Source organism: Anarhichas minor, unplaced genomic scaffold (assembly GCF_050575085.1).
Source record: "Anarhichas minor isolate MPS153535 unplaced genomic scaffold, ASM5057508v1 ptg000003l, whole genome shotgun sequence".
Classification (NCBI taxonomy): Eukaryota; Metazoa; Chordata; class Actinopteri; order Perciformes; family Anarhichadidae; genus Anarhichas; species Anarhichas minor.
In genome coordinates this window covers 17,411,724-17,437,124 of record NW_027466449.1, presented here as the reverse complement: position 1 = coordinate 17,437,124, position 25,401 = coordinate 17,411,724, and the positions used below count along the sequence as shown (strand labels likewise).

At 45.8% G+C, this 25,401-nt stretch overlaps 1 protein-coding gene across 1 annotated transcript in view; it reads left to right on the top strand.

The window, feature by feature from the left end:
* Positions 1 to 19,497, top strand: part of LOC142959493 (metabotropic glutamate receptor 7-like) — a 60,849-nt gene extending 41,352 nt beyond the window's left edge. The window contains exons 7-10 of the mRNA XM_076100786.1: positions 2,688 to 2,827; positions 7,332 to 8,267; positions 16,051 to 16,303; positions 19,448 to 19,497. Of these exons, the coding sequence (XP_075956901.1) occupies positions 2,688 to 2,827; positions 7,332 to 8,267; positions 16,051 to 16,303; positions 19,448 to 19,497 (1,379 nt within the window). The remainder of the gene's footprint in view (positions 1 to 2,687; positions 2,828 to 7,331; positions 8,268 to 16,050; positions 16,304 to 19,447) is intronic.
* Positions 19,498 to 25,401: the final 5,904 nt, after the last annotated feature.

The following is a 25,401-nucleotide window of genomic DNA, read 5'->3' as shown; positions in this document are numbered from 1 at the left end:
CAGCGGTGCAGAGCTGCAGCAGACGAGAAGCCCACAGACTTTAAGGTGGAACTATGGAAACAGAATATATATATATATATATACACTGTGTGTATATATGCAGTTGCATGTGCAGCTAAAATTTCAAGGAGACCTTCAGTAAGAGCAGATTCATGCAGGGGATGGAGAATCCGCTGTCCAATCTCAACAACCATCTGGACAATTTTTTATTTTCAGCTTCTGAAAAATATTCACCTCCGTGTGGCACTGACAACGAAGAGCGTGTTCATTTCACCTCAGCCAAAAATAAGATCACTACCTTCTCCACCTCCTCTGCTTCTTCCTGTCTTGCTTTTATATTCTCAACCCCTCTTCTTCTTCTTCTTCTTCTTCTTCTTCTTCTTTCTTTAACTGGCAAGCAGAGGTTGTTTCTGCTGTGGCTCCATCAGCTGTATCTCACTGGACGAGACGGGAACCACGCACGTTATCCGCTGCATGTGCAACTGCTAATGTATGTTTGAGAGCGAAGGAGTGTAAGCCTCCTTTGTTGATCTCCCCGCTGTGCTGGAGTCACAGAGCTGAAGAGTGAGAGGCACAAAAAAAAAAACAGGGGGAGAGAATAATGATGCGAAAGAAACACAGCAGTGGATCCCCAGTCCACCCACACTGCTCGGCGCAGCGGCAGTGCACTTTTGTCATGTCTTAGTTCACAGCCACATGCCAACGCATGCATCTTTCATCTTAGACAGCGTTCCCGCTGAGGAGCCTACACAGACCGCTTTGCCTCCTTGAAGACATCAGGCAATAGAAAACAGAAAGGAATTTCTAATGCTGCCTATTTTCTTTTTTTAATCTGCGCACACAGAGACGCCGCTTAATTATTTGCTCTAAAGCTGAAGAGCGCCACGTGTGAAGTGCTGAATGACTTTTCTGTGTTTGTTTGTGTTGCTGTACGTGGTTCCTTTGCCGGGGCGTAGAGGAAGAATGATGTCCCTGACATCGCTTCTGCTCGCAGGAGTCAATACCTTGTCAACATCTTCATTCACTGTGTCAACGAGTCGACTGTCTTGTTTGGTGGAGGTAGAAGTGACAGCGCGGTGACTGCCACCCACCGAGTTTTGGTTTGGTTTGTAGCGTTGAGGGAATTATTTTACTACTACGGGCTTCACAAGCAGTTAATTCTGAACACCCGTCCTGCTTTAGTTAATGTGCCGACACACCGATGCTTGTGAATTAGGGCCATTTCTGCATTGTTAAAGTGAAATATATGTGCTGTCACTTTGCATAACAGCAGATAATGAGGGGTTTGTGGCTCTGCATCAAGGTCTTATAAACTGACATTTATAAAGCAAAATGGTGTCACAAAGTCAGAATGGAACATTTGGGTGCTTGTCCACGGTGTTTTATTTATACTGCCCCCGTATTCTGTCACCTGAAATGGGCTTTTTCTTTTTTTTCACATTGCTACCTCTTGTCTCTCTTGTTTTACAAGAGTCTTTGGGCCTGAAACTTTTGTAGAATGCTCAATGACAAATGTCCTTGGAAGAAAAAGCTGGAGGGACATGAAATTCCCTTCTGGCTAAAAAAAACCAAGGAAAAAGGTGCAGTGTCCTTCCATCCAAAAGCCACGACTTCTGTTCCAGATAAAAACCACCACATGTTCCCAAAAGGGTTTTGGACATATGCTCCTGGTCCTTCCTCTATACTTTTTTTTATAGCCAGAGCTATTAAAGTCCTTAATTCCCATGCCAAGTGTCATCAGACTCCCCCCGTCCCATTTCAAAAGTGGTATCTCCATTCGTGCTTACGAGCTGCTATATGCAGTGCCAAGGTGAATTCTTAAAACGCAGCACTTGTTCATTGTCTCAGCATTGTGCGAAAGTAGAAGTGACCTCATCAACAATGCAGACCTCATGTATAAAATAGAGTACAACCGTTCTTTCCCATTAATGCCACTCAACATTGGCTGCTGCGAGGGAGATGGCATCTGCATCAACACGATATCTCGCTCCGACTCTGCAGTCATAATTGAGCGATATTGCACACGCGGGCCCGAGAGCTCGCACAAATACCCATTAAAAAAATAAATAAATAAAGTAATGTTCCTCGTGCGTAATGTTTCAGGCGTGCGCCGTCCTCTCTGAGCTCATTAGTGAAATCTTCAGGGCTCTGCTTGGGACAGGCTGCTGCACTCTGAGAGCAGATGGGGACCATATGATGCTTTGGCTGACCTGTTTATCCTCCCTGCAGCCCCTGTTGTTGTCCCCTGTGTTATTGGAATGCATTGCTTTTGACCCGAGGAGGTGTTTTTTTTTTTTTTTTTTCTGATACGAGAGCACGGCCCAAGAGGTCACACATCTAAGCATGTATACCAATATGAAAATGAATTCCTCCGGAGGCCATCGTGCAGCCGTGATGATGCATAGGAAGCAGGTGAGGAAGTGTTGTATGGGTCAGTAGGGAGCGTTCTTCCCTGTGCTGATTATCATGGAGGTTGGATACATCGGTTATTGTGTTTTAACTGGGAGTAGCAGATTTAAAGCCTGTGTGGTCCATGAGGGCCTCCACCACTGTGAGGGTTAAAAGTTCATGTTTTTGCTCTTATTAGAAGAGGTGCTGTGCTCTGTCACACCAGCGTCTAACACTTTTCATCCATCCCTGCTTTTTGCTCTCTCTCTCTCTCTCTCTCTCTCTCTCGCTCTGTACAGGCAGCGCCAGCACCTCGGTCATGTTCAACAAGAACGGCGATGCTCCAGGACGCTACGACCTGTTCCAGTTCCAGATGACCAACTCCTCCACCCCAGAGTATAGAGTGGTGGGCCAGTGGGTGGAGAACCTGCAGCTCAGGGTATGACGATGCACCGACACCGGATACACAGACGACAGAACAAAGAACCTTGTTCAAATGCTTGTGTGTCTCAGCAGGATGTCTGCGCTCAGCGACGCGAACGATGTACAAGCACTAAGGCTTTCTGTGTTTTCAAAAGATTGACATCTCTTGTGTGACAAAGAGGGGGGGGGGGTGGTTTGCATATTATTAGCATCTCAAATGCGGAGAGAGCTCGGGTGCAGAAACGTTTTACTTTCAGCCTAATTGGTGTATTTTAGGTGCAAAAACAGAATCTAGCGAGAGTAAAGGAGTGTAACGCTCTACTCAGAAGATGGATGGTGTAAATTCTTCAGGTGTAATATTTTCCTCCAACAATGAAGAGATAAACATTCTCACACACATTTCAGTTGATTTGTTGCCTACTAATGTGAGCCAAATGTTAAACACATTCCAAACTCCTACAGTAAGTTACTATTAGACTCTTATTGTTAAATAAAACACATTTATATTCATCATTGAAACATCCTTTCAAAGATTATTTGCAAATTATGCAGAAATGTGCCAACGGCTGCTTTTAAAATGAATAAAAAACATGCACTTAAACTGACAAAAGTTGTAAAAGTCGGTGTGTAAAAGGTGATACAACGCGGTACTTTGAGTCAGTCACATTGTGAATGCTGTTAAAAAGGGCTTTGATATGTTTCCACCTGTAAAAGGATGTTAAAGCGTCAGTGAGGGCTTTATTAGAGAGTTCAACACTAAAAAGAAGAAAGTAGAAATAAGAACGACAATTAACAAGATCATTTGTTGGAGATCACTCTTCTCCCACTGCATGAGGATGGAAGATGTATGAATGGGAGGAACAGAACAACACGTTTTTAACCCAAGTGAAGATGTTGGTGTTGTTGCAAACGGACCTCCTGTGTTACTCCCGGTGCTCTGTAGCTTTTACTCTACATGATGAAACTCTAAATCTATGATCACATCTTGTCAGCTACACCCACGACAGCAAACAGGAGGACTCTAATAGGAGAATATGTGACAATTTAACTTCCACATTCAAAAGATAGCAGAAGCCATGAGATAACACGGATTTGGGCATTTTTCGTTTCATGGGAGCTTTAAATAACTACCTACAAGAACAAAAAATGATGTCTAACATCAGGTCAGGTGTGGAGCTGGAAGACAGCTGCTGCACTGCTTTTATTGGTGCAAGGTGTTTGGTTTGTAGCCGTCAATGACGGATCTCACTGTCACAACACACAAACGGGCCCCGATGATTCATGCGGACAATAAAGAAACAGATGAGTTTTATTCTACTTCAAGGCAAACAAACTGCGCATGCTTTAGGACGGGATGAGACCCGAGCGGAACATTTTCTCTGCAACTCCGATTACACATAAAAACATGAGATTTACATACAGATGACTTAACATTTGCATAATGGCTTTCTGGTTCACCAATTAAACTCAACGGAATGGATCGGATGGCACAGGTGGAACAACGTCTGTTGCCGGAGATTTGTGCTGCACTCTTATTTTTTTTTTTTTTTTTGTGATTACAAACTAATATGCTGCTACAACTCAATTCCATCCCAATGCAACAGCTCTCACTTTGTTCAGTGACACACGCGGCGCAAACATGTCGGAGGTTCATCCTGATGCGCTTTTACGTTCATCGATAGCTCAACGTAGCGCTCACAAAAAGCTCTAATCGTCATTTTAAAATGAACAACCGAAGCGAAGCCAAAATGAAGCACTACGGCAGCCGCATGGGTCCAAAGGTGTCGAAAATCTCGCTTCCGGTCTCCATGGCAACAGAGCTGTTGGTCTCATTACTGTTTCCACGCTGTGTGTAATCGGAGAGAGCACCATCCATCGTCCAAATAACAAATGGCTCCTTCATGACCCCAGATAGATGGCAGATGATAATCTATCCAGACACCGCAGAAGCAAGACGTTTCTCATACAGGTACACACTCACACACACACTGTTGGTGTGTGTGTGAGTGTGTGTGTGAGTGTCTCTGTATCTGCAATTATTGGCAGTTGCCACATTTGGAGGAGGCGACGCTGTTGGTATCCTTGGCTGGATTCCTGTTGTATGTGATGATATTTTCACCTGATGGAGTTTCTTTTGCTGCTGACGTTCATGTTGCAGATTAACATGAGTTATGTGAGTGTTTATGTTGCAGATTAACATGAGTTATGTGAGTGTTTATGTTACAGTTATGTGAGTGTACGGGTACAAAAGGTGAGACGGTGGTTAGTCCGGGGCGATCTCCCCGTGTTTGACGTTTGCTCAGAGCGGATTGAATTCCATTTGGCGCCACAGAAAACCAACAGATGAGCGGGGAGGAGAAATATTGCATTTTGACATTTTGTGCATAAACACTTTTTTCCTTTTCTTGCAGAGAATTAGACGACGAGATTGATGCCACTCATGTCTGTATGCTGCGTATGAGCCAGCTTAGTTTAACAGAAATCTGCCTGCCTGCACCTCTAAAGCTCTCTAATTAGCAGGTTATGTCTCGTATGTTTGATCGGTATGAAAAAGTGTAAAAATGACAAGCCGTGGCTTTACAGGGGTTCTGTGTGTCAGACTGTGACATTGCCAGGCAACGAGCACTGGTTTTGTTTTGTTACACAGATTAAAGAAACTAGATAGCACACGCTAATTAGTGAGCTTGAGAGGTTGTGGATTGGGTGGGGGCAGGCTGTGTCCTCATGCTTCTAGTCGTGCTAAGCTAACCGGCTGCTGACTGCACAGCAGCTTCGTATTTAACGGACAGACATGAGAGTGGGATCAATCTTTTCATCTGAGTCTCAGCAGGAAAACGAGTGCGTTACTTTAAAGGTGCACCGTGGAGTATTAAAGGTGTTCCTCTCTAAAAATGCATTGTGTGCATCCTTGAGGTTGAACAAAGGTGATGCATGCCTGTCCATCCTCATAAGACGTAAACAAAACCGATTTAGTATTTAAAATCATGCATCTTCTGGATCCATTACTGCATTCCTAATCCATTTTCTTTTTACTTTTAGGACAAATCTGCAGCTGCCTTTTCAAAGTACATGTTGTTGCATGCAGTACACATTCCACTGGGACATACTACTTCATCTCAACGCTGCACCTTGAACTTTGAACCTCTTGCTCATATATCAGGGTCAGAGCAGCCAGAAAAGCATACTGCATTTACTACATACTATGTATTTGGACATACTAAATATTTTCCTGGCGTACTAGATAGCATTGGAACGCACAGCTTGTCTGCTAGCGTGCAGTCTTCTTCCTCCTTGCCTTTGCTGCTGGCACGCTGCTGTGTTTCTTGGCGCATCACTGCCACCTGTAGATGAGTGTAACGGTGTGAAGCTGTTGGCCGGACTGCGTATTATGTCACTCGTGTGCACGTACGTCCTTGTGAGCGTATATGAGACGATGAAAAATGGGGACGCGTTCATAAACGAATGCTCGATGGTTCTCAAACTCCACTGGGTTCCTTTAAGCAATGAACTCACTTCACATTAAGGGAATTTAATTAGTGTTCCTCTCCCATGTAGTGTAATGCCACTCTGTGTCTCTCAAAGCACCTTTTATATCCGACATGTCGAGCAGATTTAGAGCAAAGCAAACACCTGTTTAATCATCATACCACTGGAACGTGTAGCTCTGTTTTTGTTTCTGTTTTTGTTTGTAAGTGATTTATTTCGGTTACTTGGCTCACACCATATGTTGCTGTGAGAATCATGAATCTTCTGGTGCTTTTTTAAAGCCATGGATCAGTAGACTTTCATTATAAATCAAAAGATCAGCTCAGAGTATTATGAAAGCTTTTATAACCCGAAAAAATAAATATGTAAGAGCCCTAAAAATTCCATTTCTTCACGGCTGCTTTAAGGCTGACTTGTGCGCTGAGATTATAGTGTGAGTCTAAACCATGAAGCACCTCGGGGCCTTTCCCTCGATTGGACTTTCAGATAGTTCTTCGGTGCGTCTGTATACCGCAGCGTTCATTCTGATGACAAGATCATAAATAGGAATAGCTCTGCAAACTCTAAAAGAGGCATTCTGCAATCCCAAAGTCCCATTCCCCGTCCTTATCACCACATATTTCATACCTCACCGGCTTCTGTATTAAAACATAATGTCTTTTGCGTCTCCCGTTCCTTTGTCTTTATCTCACTGAACAAAGGTGGGATCTGTTGCCATGGTGATTTCAATTACTTTCAAGTATTAGAAAAGGCAATCCCTCCAAGAAACTGGGAGGAAAGATGAACTGTGTTGGCTTAATTGTTTTTTCGAATGGGTTCACATCTTTTGTGCATGCTCGCAGAGATTGCATTGTACTTTGTTCTTGCAAAGAACCTCATGAGGAGCATAATGTAGTAATTAACGGCTTAATAAGTTGTGACTCACGGCCGGTGTTTCTCTTCATCCACATGGTTTTTCATATTCAGCGGTACCGCCGGTTTATCGCTCCGTCGCTAACCCTGTCTCCCTGTGCCGTGTGTCATCTCTCCACCAGCTGGAGGAGCTTCAGTGGCCAGATGGGGAGCAGGAGGTGCCCATCTCGGTGTGCAGTCTGCCCTGCAAAACCGGAGAGAGGAAGAAGAGGGTAAAGGGCATGCCGTGCTGCTGGCACTGCGAGCTGTGCGACGGCTACCAGTACCAGTACGACGAGACTTCCTGCCGACTGTGTGCCTACAACATGAGGCCCAACCCCAACAGAACCGCCTGCCAGCCCATCCCCATCGTCAAGCTGGAGTGGCACTCCGCTTGGGCGATCATCCCCGTCTTCCTGGCCATGCTCGGCATCATCGCCACCATCTTCGTCATGGCGACGTTCTTGCGCCACAACGACACCCCCATCGTGCGGGCGTCGGGCCGAGAGCTGAGCTACGTGCTGCTAACTGGCATCTTCCTGTGTTACATCATCACCTTCCTCATGATCGCCAAGCCCGACGTGGCCGTGTGCGCCTTCAGGAGGATCTTCCTGGGCCTGGGCATGTGCATCAGCTACGCGGCGCTGCTCACCAAGACCAACCGCATCTATCGGATCTTCGAGCAGGGCAAGCAGACGGTCACGGCCCCGCGCTTCATCAGTCCCACCTCCCAGATCGCCATCACCTCCAGTCTGATCTGCGTGCAGCTGCTGGGCGTGCTAGTGTGGTTCGCCGTAGACCCTCCGAACACCATCGTCGACTACGACGAGCAGAAGACCATGAACCCCATGCTGGCCCGCGGCGTGCTGAAGTGCGACATCACAGACCTGCAGATAATCTGCTCGCTGGGCTACAGCATCCTGTTGATGGTGACCTGCACCATCTACGCCATCAAGACGAGGGACGTACCGGAAGACTTCAACGAAGCCAAGCCCATCGGCTTCACTATGTACACCACTTGCATAGTCTGGCTGGCCTTCATCCCGATTTTCTTTGGCACGGCCCAGTCGGCAGAGAAGGTGAGTCATTTCTTTCTCTGTAGCTTTCTCTCTCTTTGTCTTGTCTCTCTCCCTCCTCTCACAAATCCCTCTTTCATTCCTTCGGCCCTGTTTTTATCTGGTCCAAACACATGCGCACATGAATATTTGTACAAACGCAAAATGAAAACACAAACGGTGCATAAAGGGAGAGCTCGCACACACACACACACACACATTTAGCGACTGTATAAGTTATGGTTCATTTTCTTTTGATTTCACATTCGCACGACTCTGATTTGCTTGGAAACCCACACTAGGACCACCGCAGACAGAAATAGGCATAGAAAGGCGGAGGAAGGGGTTGATGTTCAGCAGCAGGATCCTGGAACGCCTGAGGAGCGATGCGGATGGGGGTGCCAGCAGCTCCAGATGCCATTATCTTAACTCTCACTCGCCTTGGGCTCAACACACACTGTCATGCCTGATTCTGGAGAGGGAGACGAGTGGGCCGAGGAGCTGGAGGAGGAGGAGGAGGAGGAGGAGGAGGAGGAGGAGCTGGAGGAGCTGGGGGAGCTGGGGGAAGGAGACGTTAAATAGAAGTTTGATTGAACGCATTCCATCTGTTGACGGCTGTGCTCTACTCAACAAAGCATTTAACACCGGGTGTTACTGGAGTTGATTGAGAATATGACATTCTGACCCGACGCTCTAGTCATTGCTTATCTGGCAAGAGAGCGCCGGACAGAATACTGATTTGTCTCCCGGACTCGTGAGCTGCGCGTGCGAGGCGGAGGAGGAGCGGACGGGGAAGTTTTGCACTGACAGAATATCGATGCCGACAGGAAAGTGTTACTCCTAACCTTTTGAGAGGCACGCCGTTCAATATCCTCCCCGCTAAGCTACCGCTTGAGATGGATCAGAAACAGATTTTCCTCATCTCAATTTGCTGCTGATTTCATAGATGAATTACACCCTCAGCAGCGATTAGGAGTTCATTATGTTACTCGCGGCGACTAGCGAGGCAGTAATGTGTTTATCTTTCCCCTTTATGCAGTTAATTCTTTCTTCACACCGGCTCCTGCCTCACGCTCACCTCCCGCTCACACCACAGCGTCCTGGTGGAATGGCCTTCGTGGGCACATTTCTGCCAACTCCCTAGCCACTGCAAGTGAGAAGTGCCTTTGCATGTCTCCATAACATCCTTTGCAGGAGCTGCAGTGTAGTTAAGGTGAAGTGAGGCTGCCCCGTACATTATTTCGTCTTACTTATTCTTAGGTTTTCAGTATGAACAGGCATTCTCTCATATACCTTCATGAATACTTCACTAAACATATTGGTGTCGTTGTTGATAGAACTAGAGCATTTGAGTCCCGTTCACACTGGACGGGAAACAATTCATCGCTCTCCATTGACTTTGTGTGAAGGTGTTTGTCACTTTTGTCTGCTAGCAAACAACAGAAACATGTCTAAAAGCAGCAGTGTGGTGGGATTCACTACCAACACGGTAAAGAACCAGGAACTGAATTTTTATAAGCTGCCGAACCAAAACGACTGAGGATACAAGCAATAAGACACGAGGCATCCACAGGAGGAATGCACACTCTGTATGTCTACCGGTACATGTGCAGCAAGCGTTCTGTCCACATGTCAGTTTTAGGCGAACTATATTTCTGTAAGTCAAGCTACACATTTTTAATGGTATGTAAGTTGTGTTATAGTAGAATGTGGATGAGCCATGCAGTATTTTATGAAAATGCGTTGGCTAACTACAGTAACTTGTTAACCAGGTGGCAAGTTCAGGTTCTAAAAAGTGAAGCCGATGCTTCATGTCATAAAGCTGCATTCTCTCTAATGTCCACCAGGGGGCGACTCCTCTGGTTGTATAGAAGTCTATGAGAAAATGACTCTACTTCTCTCTTGATTTATTACCTCAGTAAACATTGTAAACATGAGTTTATGGTCTCAATCTCTAGTTTCAAGTCTTCTTCAATACAGCATGATGTTCATTTAGTACATTATGGTCCATTTAGAGTCAAACAGACCATAAAGCAGGGGATGCTAAGATTTCTAGCTAGCTACAGCCATTTTGTTAGTGTTTCAGGCGTTGGTTGCATATTGTGGCGCCGATACTTTTCCCTTCCGGCGGGCGTGGTTTTCATAGTATGACGCGTTTCTCTGTCTCTATCGATGAGATAAAAGATGTGTGTGCGTGAATGTTAATGAACCGTTGGAGGCTAGAAGGGATCCGGTGTGATGCATTTGACTACATCCTCACTTCATAACAACCTAGACTTGCTGTGTTTATAACTGCAGAACCCTCAGATCTGAATAATCTCTCTCACCCCAGGTTGTCCAATATCAAAAGATTTATGACAAACTCCGGGACGATATGAAACCAGCTGCCAGTGATCATCAGAGCTGTTGGACCATATGTTGTTTTGCTGCATTGTATTGTAGCAGAAGTTGTGACTTCTTTCTTTAACTCAGCACCATTTAGATGCCCTTATTTTCCACACCTGTGACTCCCTCCCCCTCCCCTTTGTTTAGCCCATTAAAACTCATGTGGAGGGAAGCCATGCGGAACAAAAGATCACAGAGCATCCTCCACTTTCGCCCGCCTCCTGTGCACCTGCATGTGCTCAGTCGACCACTCAACGCTCTCAAGTTAATGACTGTGAGAGTTACCAGCATCCAAATTCAGCTGACCTCAGATCTGGAGCTCCACCGACTTTTGAAACAAACTCCAAGCCTGCGAATCAAATGACAGCAACCAGGTGACAAAGACATGTAGAGAACAGCGTTACCAAAATCCCCCCAAAAAATGTTTGTACATGACTGCAAATGTTTTGCTGTCACTGAACACAACTCTCTTCTTCAGTAACATCTTTGACCCAAAAACAGCACATTTCTTACAGTTCAGAAGAGTAAGATTATGATGTAATGAAACATTCTCCCTGAGGCGGGAACAATCGAGACAGACACGTTCTAGTAAAACACCCACAAGATTCAGTCATGCTTAAAGGAGAACTCCCTGGCATTAAAGCGAACATACCTCAATTCGTGTATAGAAACCACTTAGGTTCTTGTAAGATGTCTCCTGTGCCCATGAGCCCTCTTGAAGAGAGACCGTGCTGCCAAGAATCATTAGCACAAACTAACCACACGCAGCAGAAACTTTTTCATTCCAGCTTTCAGCAGGTAAAAGAGAAAATTGCAACTTCTAATACTCCCGTCTCTTTCTTAACAAACCCGTGCTTGATGGGAGTTTGACTCGACAATCATTGAGATGTGGAGTCCTTTGAAATCTAGATGTGAAATACTGCCTGCCTTTATGCTTGAAAGTTGAAACCCTTATCGGTCTGTAGGCAAGAAGCTAAAACTGGTCGAGTGTAAAAGTTGTAGGTTTAAGTTTTGATGTTGAACATCCTTCAAGATGAAGAGGATTTATTTATCTATTATTCATTCATGAAGTGGGAGACACTCAGAGCCACAAAGTATTAGACGAGTGTACAAAGAGTATTTATGAGTAAGGGTAAATAACTAATTCCCAAAGTAATATGCAAACATATGATGCCAAAATCAATTAACAGCATCTTATAATGGTTATTTACAAATACGTCATTTGCATAGCAGACTTTAAGTGAACACTTCAAATGAACACAAATTATAATACCAGGTAATTTGCGGTGTGAAATTATCCTATCAGCCCTTTCCAACCACATGGTTTTACAAAACATGCCACACACAAACTGCATCTATTGTTCAGTGTTGCGCACACAGCAGTGATGTTGGAAAGCCTCTGTGGGCTGTGGCACGCCTCTCCACTGAGAGCAGGACATCTTCCACTTCGCAGGTGGGAGACGATATATTCCTGCGATGTTTTGATTTATTATCGCCTAAATTCACTGTTGCAGTGAAGCTGCATTTCCCACGCAGCCAGAACAAGTTGAGAGGACAGCAGTGTCTGCTTTGTTTTTACAAGCTTAGTCAAGTCAACAAGCGTTAGTAAAATATCTCTTCTCACCTTGATATTGCATTTCTTCATTTCTTAAATCAAGAAAGATAACACTCTTTAGCTTTAGTGCTAACATACTTATTCAACCAATCCGTCCGTCCGTCCATCCAACCAATCCGTCGATCCGTGGGTCCGCCGGTCCATCCATCTGTCCGTCCGTCCGTCATCTGTTAGTCAGTCTGTCTGTCTATACATCTATACACCCCATCATCCATCCAGTCATTGTCTAGGTTGGACCACATATGTGCCACCCATAGAATTACGGGCCTTTCGTCACTGATTTCCCACTTTGATGAATGACGCTTGATGAATACAGGCCTTGATTAGAGCAACAAACACATCGCCGTGAAGTCTGGTGTAAACAATGCAGTACAACAAATCGTGTCGAGGAAACATATCAGTTTTGACTATTAATGACTTGCTCTAACACATGAAGAGTGACTGTGTCACTACCTATTTATTCAAAGATTATAGGGTAATTTAATTCATAGATAGTAACAGAAGTGCTTTCCAATCGTGCATTTTTTGAACTTGCATCAGGAAGAATGTAAACAGATAATATGGCCGACGTCCTAACGTCGTAATTAAAAAATTTGACTTCAGGTTAGCCTGAATTTCCTGCGACCAGACATTAGCCCGGAGCAGACTGTAGGTCCTAGCTGGGTTTGCTACGCTTCCATCTCGGCTCTCCTCCCTGTCGACTCCTCTTTCGGATGGCGTGTGGTCCGGCTGGGTGGTCGACCGCGAGCGATGATCCTCTCAAGTTCCGCTCCGCACAAATAAATCCCGCCCCCAAGCTTCCTTCCCTCCCATGTTGATGAGTGTATTCTGAAATATGCCACAAATGCTCCAGCAACAAAGACTACAAGATGGCGGCTGTGTCTCCAGAGGTAGAGCAGGTCGTCTTTTGGGTTCGATCCCAACTCTCCTCCAGCCCATGTCAAAGTGTCCATGTGCAAGACACCGAACCTCAAATTGTTACCGTTCTGCTGGTGTGTAATGGAGAGCGCTTTGAGTGGTCGGAAGACTAGAAAGGCTTTATACAAATGCAAGTCCCTTTACCTACTCCTACGACTTTGTACGGCACAAAGCCAGACGGAGTTACTCGTGACGTGAGGAAAGTAGGCCACCCAACACAACGAGACTTCCAGGTAGTTGAGAGGAGACTGCAAATCCCCTGGATCCATTACTGGAGGGATCCTCCAACGGGGCAGAGAGCCTCCTAATTGTCACTCACTGAATCGAGTCCTTATCGCTGTGTACATTCATAGTACTCAACCATACCCGACTAAATTGCCTTTGCAGTGAGTATATCCCTGATGGGCATAATTACGAGGATTACCCTCAACAGCTTTTTTGTTTAAATGGAAAACATGTCGCTCGTTGTGGCTGGATGTTGGCGTTCGGCTTGTCAAAGTGATGTAAAATTCAAAAGCAGCCGTTTTGATTTGACTCTTGATGAGGACGTTAATAAATCATTACCACGGCTATAAATAGAGAGTTGCCAAGCAGTTGTGAAAAATGACTTCATGTATTTATTTATGTTAAAGCAACAGGATTTAATTATGGATTTTCTGTCGCAAGCTAAACATTTTAGTTGGGGGAGCGGGGGGGGGGGGCGCGAAATTCGGGTCAAGCTCATCGGGGAGGCACAGTGGAGAACCCTGTCTCTGTGATGAGAGGCGAAAAGGGAAAAAAAAGGATTTTGGTTTGTGCGCATGTGCAGCTGTTTTAGAGGGAGTGAAAAAAAACGACATATCTTCACTGTGTGTGTGTGTGTGTGTGTGTGTGTGTGTGTGTGTGTGTGTGTGTGTGTGTGTGTGTGTGTGTGTGTGTGTGTGTGTGTGTGTGTGTGTGTGATGAGTATGAGTAAGCACCTAATACGCATTGTGCTCTGAATCAACTCTCCTGCATGGTCAATAAATCAGTTCTGATAGGGTCAGCAATGCAGCGTCCAAGGTTTTCGGGATCTCATTAAAAGCTTATTCCACCAAACTCTGTAGTGTTGCTATGGATACCAGACCAGATTACCAACTACCAAACGTGGAAAAACACAGCACAGGGGCGGCCATTCTCTCGTGATTGTATTTGACGCCACGTGCGCCCCCCAAATATGTGATCACAAACGCTGCAGATTCACAGCCCGGGGGGGGGGGGGGGGGAGAGAGAGAGAGAGAGAGAGAGCCCTCCCTCTAGCTTGGAGTGACACAGAACAGAGTGCATTGAATGCATTGTGATATTCATACAGTTATTAATGCATGATTACTGCCTCTGATGCTGCTCCACACAGAGGCAGGAGGGGATGGAGGGAGGAAGAGGCTGTTGAGTGCACTGGCATGTTGATGGTATCGGGCGTCTGAATGATTGGGAGACAAAAGGCATGACGGGCATGCAAATGAGCCCCGTCTTGTACGAAAGAAATCACCATTAGTCGTGCTGTTTATTTGCCACGAAAAACCTGCATGCAAATGGTGACATTTCCTCCTCTCTCCAGATGCACTGTGGCGGCTAATGTGTTTACAATCGTCTCCTCCACTCCACGTTCACATCACCGGCGGCTGGCAGCGCACCAGTGACATCTGATGCTTTCAAGTGCAGTAGATTAGTGAGGAGGGCTTTGGTGATCTGCTCTTGAAACCACGACGTCCCCTCTCGAAACCATTCTTTCTCCTCCAAGACCCTTAAATGACAAAAAAAGAGAGGCTCTCGCGTGCTGAATCACTGCCCTCTCCACCTCATACCGAAAATCACCGGCGCTTGATGAAGTCGCTATGAAATTTGTGTTAACCTAAATCTGGGTTATGTAAGCTCGTAATTACCACACATCAATGTCAGAGGTGTTGCGTAACCTCCGAGGAGGCACGTTACGGAGAAGGCATTTAAGGGAACGAACCTGTGGGGGGCTCGCATGAATGGAAACCTGGTGAATGATCTTTATCCACTTAACGCAGTGAGAGCCTTTCACAGGCGGCACTCCACCACATGCAGAGCTGAAAAGAACAAAAAAAAACAACGTAGAGCTGCTGTATGCAGAAGCAGTGTTCATGCTCTACTCCGGGAGGAATTGCTGGTCGGGGGAAGAAGTAGCTAGATGGTCTGATGAATGCTTGAGTGGTTGAGATGAAAGATGTGATATGAGGGGGGGGGAGGGGAGGTGACTGCAACATGTCACGGACGGTTTAGTCCATCCATTCAGGGGGGACGGATGGCTGGAAAGGAGGCCGCGTGAGGACGTTTGGATAACGTCACGGTGACGCTTCTGCTATTGTCATTAACACGCTTGAGCCGTCCTCGACTTGACTGAGTAGCTGCAGGTCAGGCTTTAATAAATGCTGCTGGATCATGTTACCGCACGCACGACTGCTCCCTTTCCCCCCCCCCAACAGCTACATGGAGCAAATGTCCACGCCACCTACATATGTGATAATAAAAGATGAATGTGTGTCATAGAATAGAACTATCTGTTGTTATCAGGAGGCTTTGTATTGTATTAGTCGGACAAACACATCCTCTAATGATGTAGGCCCTTTGTGGAGGAGTTTCTCTAAACTCAGCAACTTTTGTTTCCGCTGGATGCTCATATTCTGTTATCAGCCGGTGGGTATTATTAGCTTTTTGCCTCATCACTGGGCTTAACGGAGGGACTGCTCTGTGATCAGCCACAGATGTTCATCACCGACTTGTCTCATTTTTCCTAATAAAAGGTCTGCCTCGTAGAACTACCACATCTCACAGAAAAGGGAATTATGTCTGTTGTTGCTCCAGTCTGTATTAAACCCGTCTGTGCTTTCTTTTTCTTTTTTCCAGCTGTACATTCAGACCACCACACTGACCATCTCCATGAACCTCAGTGCCTCGGTAGCACTGGGCATGCTCTACATGCCCAAGGTGTACATCATCATCTTCCACCCTGAGATGAACGTGCAGAAGAGGAAGCGCAGCTTCAAGGCCGTGGTCACGGCCGCCACCATGTCGTCGCGCCTGTCGCAGAAGCCCAGCGAGAGGCCCAACGGAGAGGCCAAGACCGAGCTGTGTGAGAACCCCGCCGCTGACCCCATGAGTAAGTAAGGCGAGATGAGACCCACTTTATTGTTTTCTTTTTCTTGGACAATACGGCTGCAAAGACTCCAACAGATAACATACAAAGACAAAGAAGACAATACAAAGAAGAAAGACGTGCACATGCCTCGTGCTTTACATTAACTTGTTCACTATTGCGATTAAAGCCACACAAAATTATATGTAAATCACATTTTTCATGTTGATTGATGCAATAGAAAGAGCTGGCCGTGGACTAGAAGAGGTCTGCTCTGTTCTTCATGAGATCTCAACCCCATTTAAGATCTGTTTGAGTCGTTCCTCTGAAGGTAACAGTTTGTATTCAGAATACACAGGAGTCTGTGTTCGTGTCCTACAACAGTGAGGGAACCACAACAGCCTCAGAGCCACATACGTATGAACCAAGCTCATTTAAGTTAACAGCAGACAACGTTTTAAGTGTAATCAGGATATGTTACCCACTGCTTTACAGCTCAACGGTTAGCAATTTGTAACAGTGGTCACACTGCCTGAATGTAGCAGTTTGTGCGAAGATCGAACCAAATTATGCACCAGAGTTTGTCAAAAAACATGGATTTCATATCAACTATTTCTGGATTACAGTCTGTCCATTCAGTCTACGATGAGTTGATAAAGCTTATATAGAGATGTGTTCTACAGACAGAGAGCCAGGAGTTGAGATCTACATATATATCCATGCTTGAAGCGTTTCCATCTTTTTTTTTTATCTAAGAAGGGCGAATGAGATGTCTTTCTGTTCTTCCTCATATTTCCTTTCTTGAACCATAAAGTCCCATTCCAGCACTTTAATTGTGTGGTAAAAAGCACGTGTAACGTGCTGTCGCATGGAAGGAGTTCTCTCGGGTTCCTGGTAAAACGGTTTGACCTTTAGCTCGGGTGCGCGGCAGCGAACAAGAAAGGAGACATGGAAGGTGTCTGTGGCTGCGTGTTACTCACTCCACCCTGCATCTGGAACAGTAAGCATGATCCTGTGAGCAAAGATAACACCGGGTATTAGGACGTGAGTGAGGAAGCCTGCGTGCTTCCACAGTGAGGTGTTTGTGCTAAACACCAACACTTGAAAGGGTTTCAGCGAGGAAAAAAAGAAAACTCGACTGCAAAAAGCTGGAATGTAGACCAACGTTGCCATGGAAGCTCTTTGCTCTCTCTCGCTCTCTCTCAAGTTGTCAGGATGAAGACGGAGATGATTGACAGCTCATGCAAATCACACATCACAGGCCTCCTCTCCCGCAACGCCTCTAATCACACGGAGCCATCGTGGCACCCACAGGTGCGCCCGCCCCTCCACCCCCTCTTTGAATTAAGCCGATGAGATGTCAGATTTTACCGGGAATTTCTCCAAGCACCCAACAGTTGTCACACTCATCTGTCGGGAGCCAAATAAGCTCATGTGTGTGTATCTGTTTGTGTGAGTGTGCATCCGTGTGTGACTGAAAGTGTATAAATCAGAGAGCTGATGCAACGTGTATCAGAGGGATGGGGGGGGGGACATATCCTTCCCTGCACACATGTGGCTCAATGAGCAAATTCCCTCTGCACTGAGGGTGAAACCTTCACATCTGTCGCAGCAGTGCATCCAAAGTCCCCAAGCGGGGCCACGCGGTGTCCTCCCAGAAGTGCACCGCGTCATCCGCTCGGCGTGTCTCTCACCTTCTGTCTCCCCTACACGAAGGTCTTCTCGCCTCGCCTCCCCTCCCTGCACACTCTCTCCTCCTCTTGCCCTTCTTTTCCAGCGGCAGGAAGAAGTGACATTTATTAATGGCAAATTTATGTGCATGACCGCCACCCCCCCCCTATAGAAACCTGAACTGTGCCTCGTCCGTCTCAGGAGACTGTCCGTCAATTCCTGTAACCATCAGAGCGCCAAATACCTCCCCTTCAGGGCCCATCAGCCCAGTCCGAGGTCACTCATTGGAGTGATTTACGGGATTAGCAGCATTAGCAGTTCTGCAGATTTACATCGGTGCTGATGCGGTGTGATGTCGTCATGATTACGCCTCTTAAAGACCTTGCAAATCAGAGATTGTTGAAATGCTTCACGTTCCCAATATAGATCGATCAAAAGCAGGCATGTGAGGCTGTGAGGAAGCTTTTCAGATCAATCCCAATGAGTACGGTGGGAAGAGAACAGAACCAGCAGAACCACATGAAATGAAAGCTGTGGGATGAGATGAATAATAAGATATCCATGTCAACAATTAAGATGAGAGCGTTGGGAGATGTCTCAACCCCAGACAAGTAAACACAAACACACACGCACAGCGTCTAGCTAAACAAAAAACAAGTTAGTTAGTTTACAAGAATCTGCTGTATATTTACTAATGTTTTATTCATCATACCGGCCAAGATAACAAAATGCAGCTGTAAAGAAACGGTGCGACTTTAATTGCATAGTCCATGGGAGCTGGTCGCCATAGCAACATTAAAGCAGTGGAATGAGAATTTACAGCAATGTCTGTGATTAACAAAACAAAACAAAAATAAAATGCACACATGGTCCCTCTCCAACGCACTCGTCCTTGTACTCGGTGTCGGCCCGCTGACCACATGATCCCAGTGTTTAACCCTAAAACAGCCTCTTTACGCAAGTCCTGACGAGCCAAAAACGCCGTCACTCTGATTCTCATAGCGATACACACACACATACACATACACATACACACACACACACACACACACACACACACACACACACACACACACACACACACACACACAGCACCTAGGCACTCAGCCACATTCTGATATGTTTCCATGGCAATCCAGGCTGGGATCACATTGCATCCCCGAGCGTTTGTTGTGTGCTCACGTGTGCGGTGTTTGTGTGTTTGTGTGCGTGTGTGTGTGTGTGTGTGTGTGTGTGTGTTTTTATCACTAGTTAACATCTGAAAATAGAAACTAAGGCTGCACACGGGGGCCTTGTGAGTTGAAATGATACACCAGGCCTGAAAATATCTCAACTGATTGCACACAGCTGGTGATAACGTACGCACAGCGCAGTAGGAAGGAGTTTACTGAAGCAGTTGTTTACCTGCTTCCTCAAGATGCCTTTTATTTATTTTTTTAGCTCAAAGTAAACCTTAATCTTTTCTTTCTTTCTGTTTTCTTCCCACTCTGCTCTCAGGTCAAGCAACCAAGAAAACATATGTGAGTTACAACAACCTCAGGATCTGATCTGCTTGAAAAAATAAATAAAAAAAGAATGCTTTTTGTCCTTTTATCTGTGATTTTGAAGAAGTAAAAAAAAAAAGAGGAGGGAGGGGATCTCTGGAGGATCAGAGAGCGAGCGCAGGCATCGCAGCACCACCTGCAGTACCTACGCACTCCAGGAGAGCATCCGACCTTCATCCAGACACGTGGAGTCCTGACGGAGACGAGCACGGCTGTGAGCCTCAGTAACCCAACTGTAGGTTTTAAACTTGTGTCGTGCCCCCCCCCCCCTCCCCCGTCTCTCTGACAGAGAACAACTTGCCTGCTAAAAGGGGTCACTGTGAACGAGGACGAAGCACGGGGAAAAAAGAAAAACACACAAAAAAAAGGGACAGTGGATCTGCTTTCAAGATATCTTCTTTTCAAATGTCATTAAAGCCATATTCTCTTGGGGTTCCCATTATCCGATTTCTGTTCTGTATTGTTTAAGTGATTTCTCTTCTGTGCCTCTTCTTGCAGTTGATTTAATTACCTTGAAACAGCAAGCTCTGCCACATCCAGTACTTTGTGTTACTGAAATCAACTCGAGTCGGTCCCAGATGATTGTTATGTTAGAGTGATGGCCGTTGTAAGTATATATATTTTTTTGTAAATATTCAAGAGTATTTTTCATGTTTGGAGTACAACAATATAGATATCCAGTCTTTGTTCAATTGGATCTGGATGGTAATGAGAAGCACCACAAAGTGTTCACTTTGCATGTGTCTGTTCTATTTGATGTAAACAAGGAAAACAAAAAAGAGAAATAAATTCTGAAAATGATAATAATCTTCAGCATCCTTTCAGCCATTTGTTTGTTTTCCTTTACCAGAACTGAACTTCATTAAATGACAGAATATGGCTTTAATCTGGTGGTGAATCCCCCCCCCCCCCCCCTTCTCTGTATCTGCACGCATGTTTGTTTTATATAGTTTGGTACTGGGTATATTATGCCTAATCATGGTGTGGGAAGCATTACTACCAGAGCAATCATGCAAGTATGTTGTGATGTCTGTCAAATTATGAACATGTAATAAAAATCATTTTGTTATCTTTTATACAACTAAAGCAGACAGCACATCATAGTTATTTCTGTGCCTGTGCGTGCGTACGAGTCGGCGTGTTTTCAGACCGCTGCATGAATAAGAACGATTAATCACCGCGTTTCTTTCACAGGTTCAATGTGAACCCGTCGCAAATGTCGTGTGCTGTTTTTCACCGCCTCACCCCTCACTGAGCAGCGCTGTCATGCAGAGGAGATGAGAGAGAGGACGTCCACTGTTCGACTCCCTTTTACTCACCCCTCTCTCTCTCTCTCTCTCGTGTGTGTCTCACCACCAATCCCCCACATGAATAATATAACACGTCAGATCAATTTGTCCCGCTGATGGCCGGGGCCTTTACGAGCTAACCGCTCTTTATTTCTGGCCCTGCCTGCAAGCATAATGTTATTATATTCCATATTGATTATGATATAAAAAACATGAATAGGCCACGCATGAGAGACTTCTGTTTCTTCTCCCTCTAGGCTGCTACATGGGCAAATGATAGATGGCCGAGAGATGCTGATTCCCCTTTTTTGTGTGTGTGTGTGTGTGTGAGAGACAAAGACAGAGACAGTGGAAAGAATGGGGATGAGATTCTTACCCACAGGTTTTGTTTCAGTCGTTTCTCTTTCCATTTGTCTGGCTTCTGTCTCAGCTCCTGTGGGACCAGATGGTCTTTACTTCTCATACACACAGTCTGTCATTTTCTGTTGCACTCAGCCAAGGAAAATCCCACTTTATGCCCAATTAAGACTAGCCTCTCCCCCACCAAATTAATTGCCTGTGTCGGTGTCTGCGTGCGAGTAATCAGTAGGTGATGTTCGGGGTTTAGATTTGCAGCTCAGCAAAAAAAAAAAAAAAAGAAGCTCTCGGGGCTCCCGTACGTGAGGGCCCACCTGCTCAGTTTGCACCTGTTCTGTAGCAGCAGCTTCCTGGGACAAACATCAAAGGGAGGAAACTAATCATGGTGGACTGAGAGCAAGGCAACCTGCACCAGGAGGACTTGGATCTCTCTTAACTCCCAAAGACTGTCGATCGCAGATTATCATGAGCGGAACATTTGAAGTTGAACAATAGATTTGATAGACTTTTTAAAAAAAGGCTCTTAAAGGCACAGCTCACCCCAAAATCAAATATGTGCCTCTTATATGTCAATTTAGATAGTTTTGGTGCGAGTTGCGTATAGTTTGGGAGATATGGGGCGTGGGGAGTCTTCCTTATCTCCAATGTAGGAACTATGGTTGAAGGAAAATAGAAACCGCTCACAACAGATTCCGTGGATCATCTTGAGCGACCGGGTCGTGACTTCTGGAAAGACACATTGCTGTTTTTCAAATGCATGTTTTTGGCGCCACAAGCCGAGCGCCATCTTGTTCTATTTGGAGAGAAGGCCGACATGTCTACAGTCCAAAACCGGGCAACTCGCACCAAAAATAGTCTGGATTGATAAACAGCACTGCCGTCCCTTCATGAGCGCTTCTGGTTTTCGAGCTGTCAGAAGTGTCTGCGTGAAAAATGCACATTTCGGCGTGCGCCCTCATGTAGACGTGCGCCACGTTCAGGCTTTCTTCTGTCTCGAGTTTTACGCATCACTTCGGGTCCGGCTCCGCTTTTTTTTGAAGAAGAAGAAGAAGAACGCCTTCCCTTATCTTGTCAGAACTCCTGATGCGCTCTTTCACAGACAATTTACTTCATCTGTTTCATGGGCTCCTGGGCCCCGGGCTCTCCTATCTTTCCATGAATGTCCAATTATCCAACTCCTGCCAGAGTGAAACCTTATCTGCTTCCCGTCAGTGACCAATTGAGGCCTGATATATAACATGGGGTGCATGGAGACACTCTTTGTACCCCCCCCCCCCCCCCCTTATGACTCCTTATGATGCGTTTTGTTTACTGGCATCGTTCGTTCTTCTTCTGTGAGCCCGAGTCTGAGGAAATCAGGCCAGTTGCTGTTGCCAGCGCACAGAGAGACACTTGGATGTCATCATTAGTGGTACAGTAAGATAGCCATTGGTGAGACATGAATCATAACATCCACTTCTCCTCGTTGGCACTAATTACCGTCTAAAGGACGATCACGAGTGCATTTCTCTGCTCTGCGGCAGAGATGTGTTTTCTACGTGAATGAATTAGTGTGAGGTCACCGGGAGCCATTTCTTACCAGTGGATCTATAGACCTGTACTCCTCGCTGTGCTTCGGCTGCACAGTGAGTGTGTTTTCTGCCACAGCGTTATTGCATTTTTAATCAGCGGAAGAGACCAGGCATCATTCTCATCACATTAGTGTCTCCTGGTATTTATTTATTTTATTTATTTCTCTCTCTCTCTCTCTCTCTCTCTCTCTCTCTCTCTGTGTCTCTCTCTCTCTCTCTCTCTCTCTCCATTTTTAGTCCGGGGGGGGGGGGGGGGGGGGGGGCTGGGTGGAGAGAATCCATTTGAAATTTGCTCATGTGACACTCGTTAGAGATATGGATTCTGACAGTGCACAATTAGCTCAGTCACCTCCTTTATCTTCACTCATCTCTGGCTGGGGGAGTTAGTATGTGTTGCCTCTGCTGTAATAACCGTCATACCTCTCTCACCTCTCTCACCCGTCTCCCCTCTCTCTGTCTTCCCATCCCATCTCTTCCACATCCAAACTTCTAATTCCACCCCCTCCCCCCCCCCTCACCCTCAGTTAATGATTATTTGAAAATGACACATCCGACTTCATGGATGTGCCGTGTTATTAAGACGGCTGACTGAGACGAAAGCTCTTCCACATTCCCAGCTGAGTAGGTGCACTAATCGGATGCTTCCCCCCCAAATGACCCTGTTGGGGAAAAAAAAAAAGAAGTATGCATCTAGTGAATAATGTTGCACACTTGTTACGCTTCAGGCCGCGTGAAAGATGCACCTCCCTCGTATGAAATAAAGCAGTCACATTTTTAGCGTTTGAATCACAGCTCAGGTTCACGGCACAAACGAGAGCCAGCAGCATCTAAAGCAAGACAGATGATCCGCGGCTCCAGCAGGAGTTGACAGAGATAAGTGCTGGCTGTGCTGTGAAATGTAACTAGAAAGCTAAGCCCCTTGATTTCAAGGAGCGCAGCATAAACAATGTGCTTCCACATCCCACACAGTTCACTGTAATTTCAAAGAAAAGTAGAAAAGCCTCAAGAGAAAAAAACAAAATGCTGAAGTGAAAATGAATGTTTGAGGAAGAGTGATGGAGATCCACATCAAACAAAGAGGAAACAGGTACTGAGAACTTGTTTGGTAGTAACAGCCGCCTGGTGTTACGCTTTTTATTTAGTCTTTCTGCTTTAAAAGTGATCCTAAATCAGGCTCATAAACCCTCAACGTGGATCCACCTTTAAAAAGCTCAAACGCTATATGAGTTTTGCTTTGGGCATTGTGCAGGACGTGTGCAGTTTAAATGATTATAAATCAATTCAAAGTGTGAGTTATGGTTTTTTATCGCGCAGACTACATCGCCGAGGATTGTGTGTGTCATTTTTCAGCGTTGGAGCACTCTCCGTTTGATTAAACTCCACCCAAAGGCTGCATCAATTATGTATCTTCACAATGGAGTTAATGGACTGCAATAACAGTTGAAGATGACTTGACTAAATTTCCACATGACATGGCAGGAAGACTCTCACGATGTTCCTCCTCCTGAACAGCTTGTCTGAAATGATGAAAGAGCGGGTCTGCTTCCACAATATTAAATAAAATCACATTTTCTCGAGTTACCCTGTTAATCTGTAAAACATCATGCCCTCTGACAGCTCTTCCTCCTGCAGGAGAAAATGCATGTGTGTGTGTGTGTGTGTGTGTGTGTGTGTGTGTGTGTGTGTGTGCGTGCGTGCGTGCGTGCGTGCGTGCGTGCGTGCGTGCGTGCATGCATACATGTGTGAATGTCTCAGCTCAGCTTGCAATCCGTCCACCTTGTGATTCAGCGGCCATGACTCTGGTCTCTGGGGCCCGGGTCTCATGAGTGGACCCTCGCGGAGAACAGAAGGGGCCCCCAACTGCACAGTCGCTGACCCATCTGGTCAGCAGGCCAGCGGGATGGCACGCAAGATGCACAGATCAAAAAAGCCCTGCGCAAAGAAACCCATCCTGCAGATGACCCCAGTGCCGGTAAAAGGTAGAAATGGTGCACAGCAGCCACATACTGAGCAGCCCTCATGTATTATCTTCAGATGTTGTGTTGTGTGGTTTGAACTGCACATAATGACAAGAGGCCAAAGAGTTTTCCAGCTACATGCACACCGCCGAGAGGAACATGCTTCATGAAGTGACGGTGATCCTGCTGCTGCGTTGTGTGCAGAGCTTTGGTTCAACAGAGGAGAAGGTGGTGGTGGTGACCTCCACACTCAGATGCACTGCCATGTGAATGTTCCTAATGATCTCTCTCTCTCTCTCTCTCTCTCACTCTCACTCACTCACTCACTCACTCACAAGTGTGTGCCGCTGCCCTCGGCCCCCTGCAGCAAAGTCTTAACATGCTGCTCACACACCATTAACGCCGGTGCGAGCAGCCAGCACAAGGAAGCATCTGTCATGATTTTTTTTTTAATTTAAAAACTCAGAAACTTCTCAGCCTCGTCATGCCTCTGAAAATCCACCATCCATCCGCCTTCCATGACTGAAGACGAGGATCTTATTTTATATTTTTTCCCTTTTCCAATCCCAGCTCTGGAATGGATCCAATTTGCGAGATAAGAAGCGAAAATGCAATTAGTCTACACTTTCTAAATCTGTGACTGAATTATGGAGTCTCACAGTTGTTGTGAATTATCTTGCGTTCCAATTATGAGCGTGACTCAAGAGAGAGAGAGAGTGGACACATTTTTAT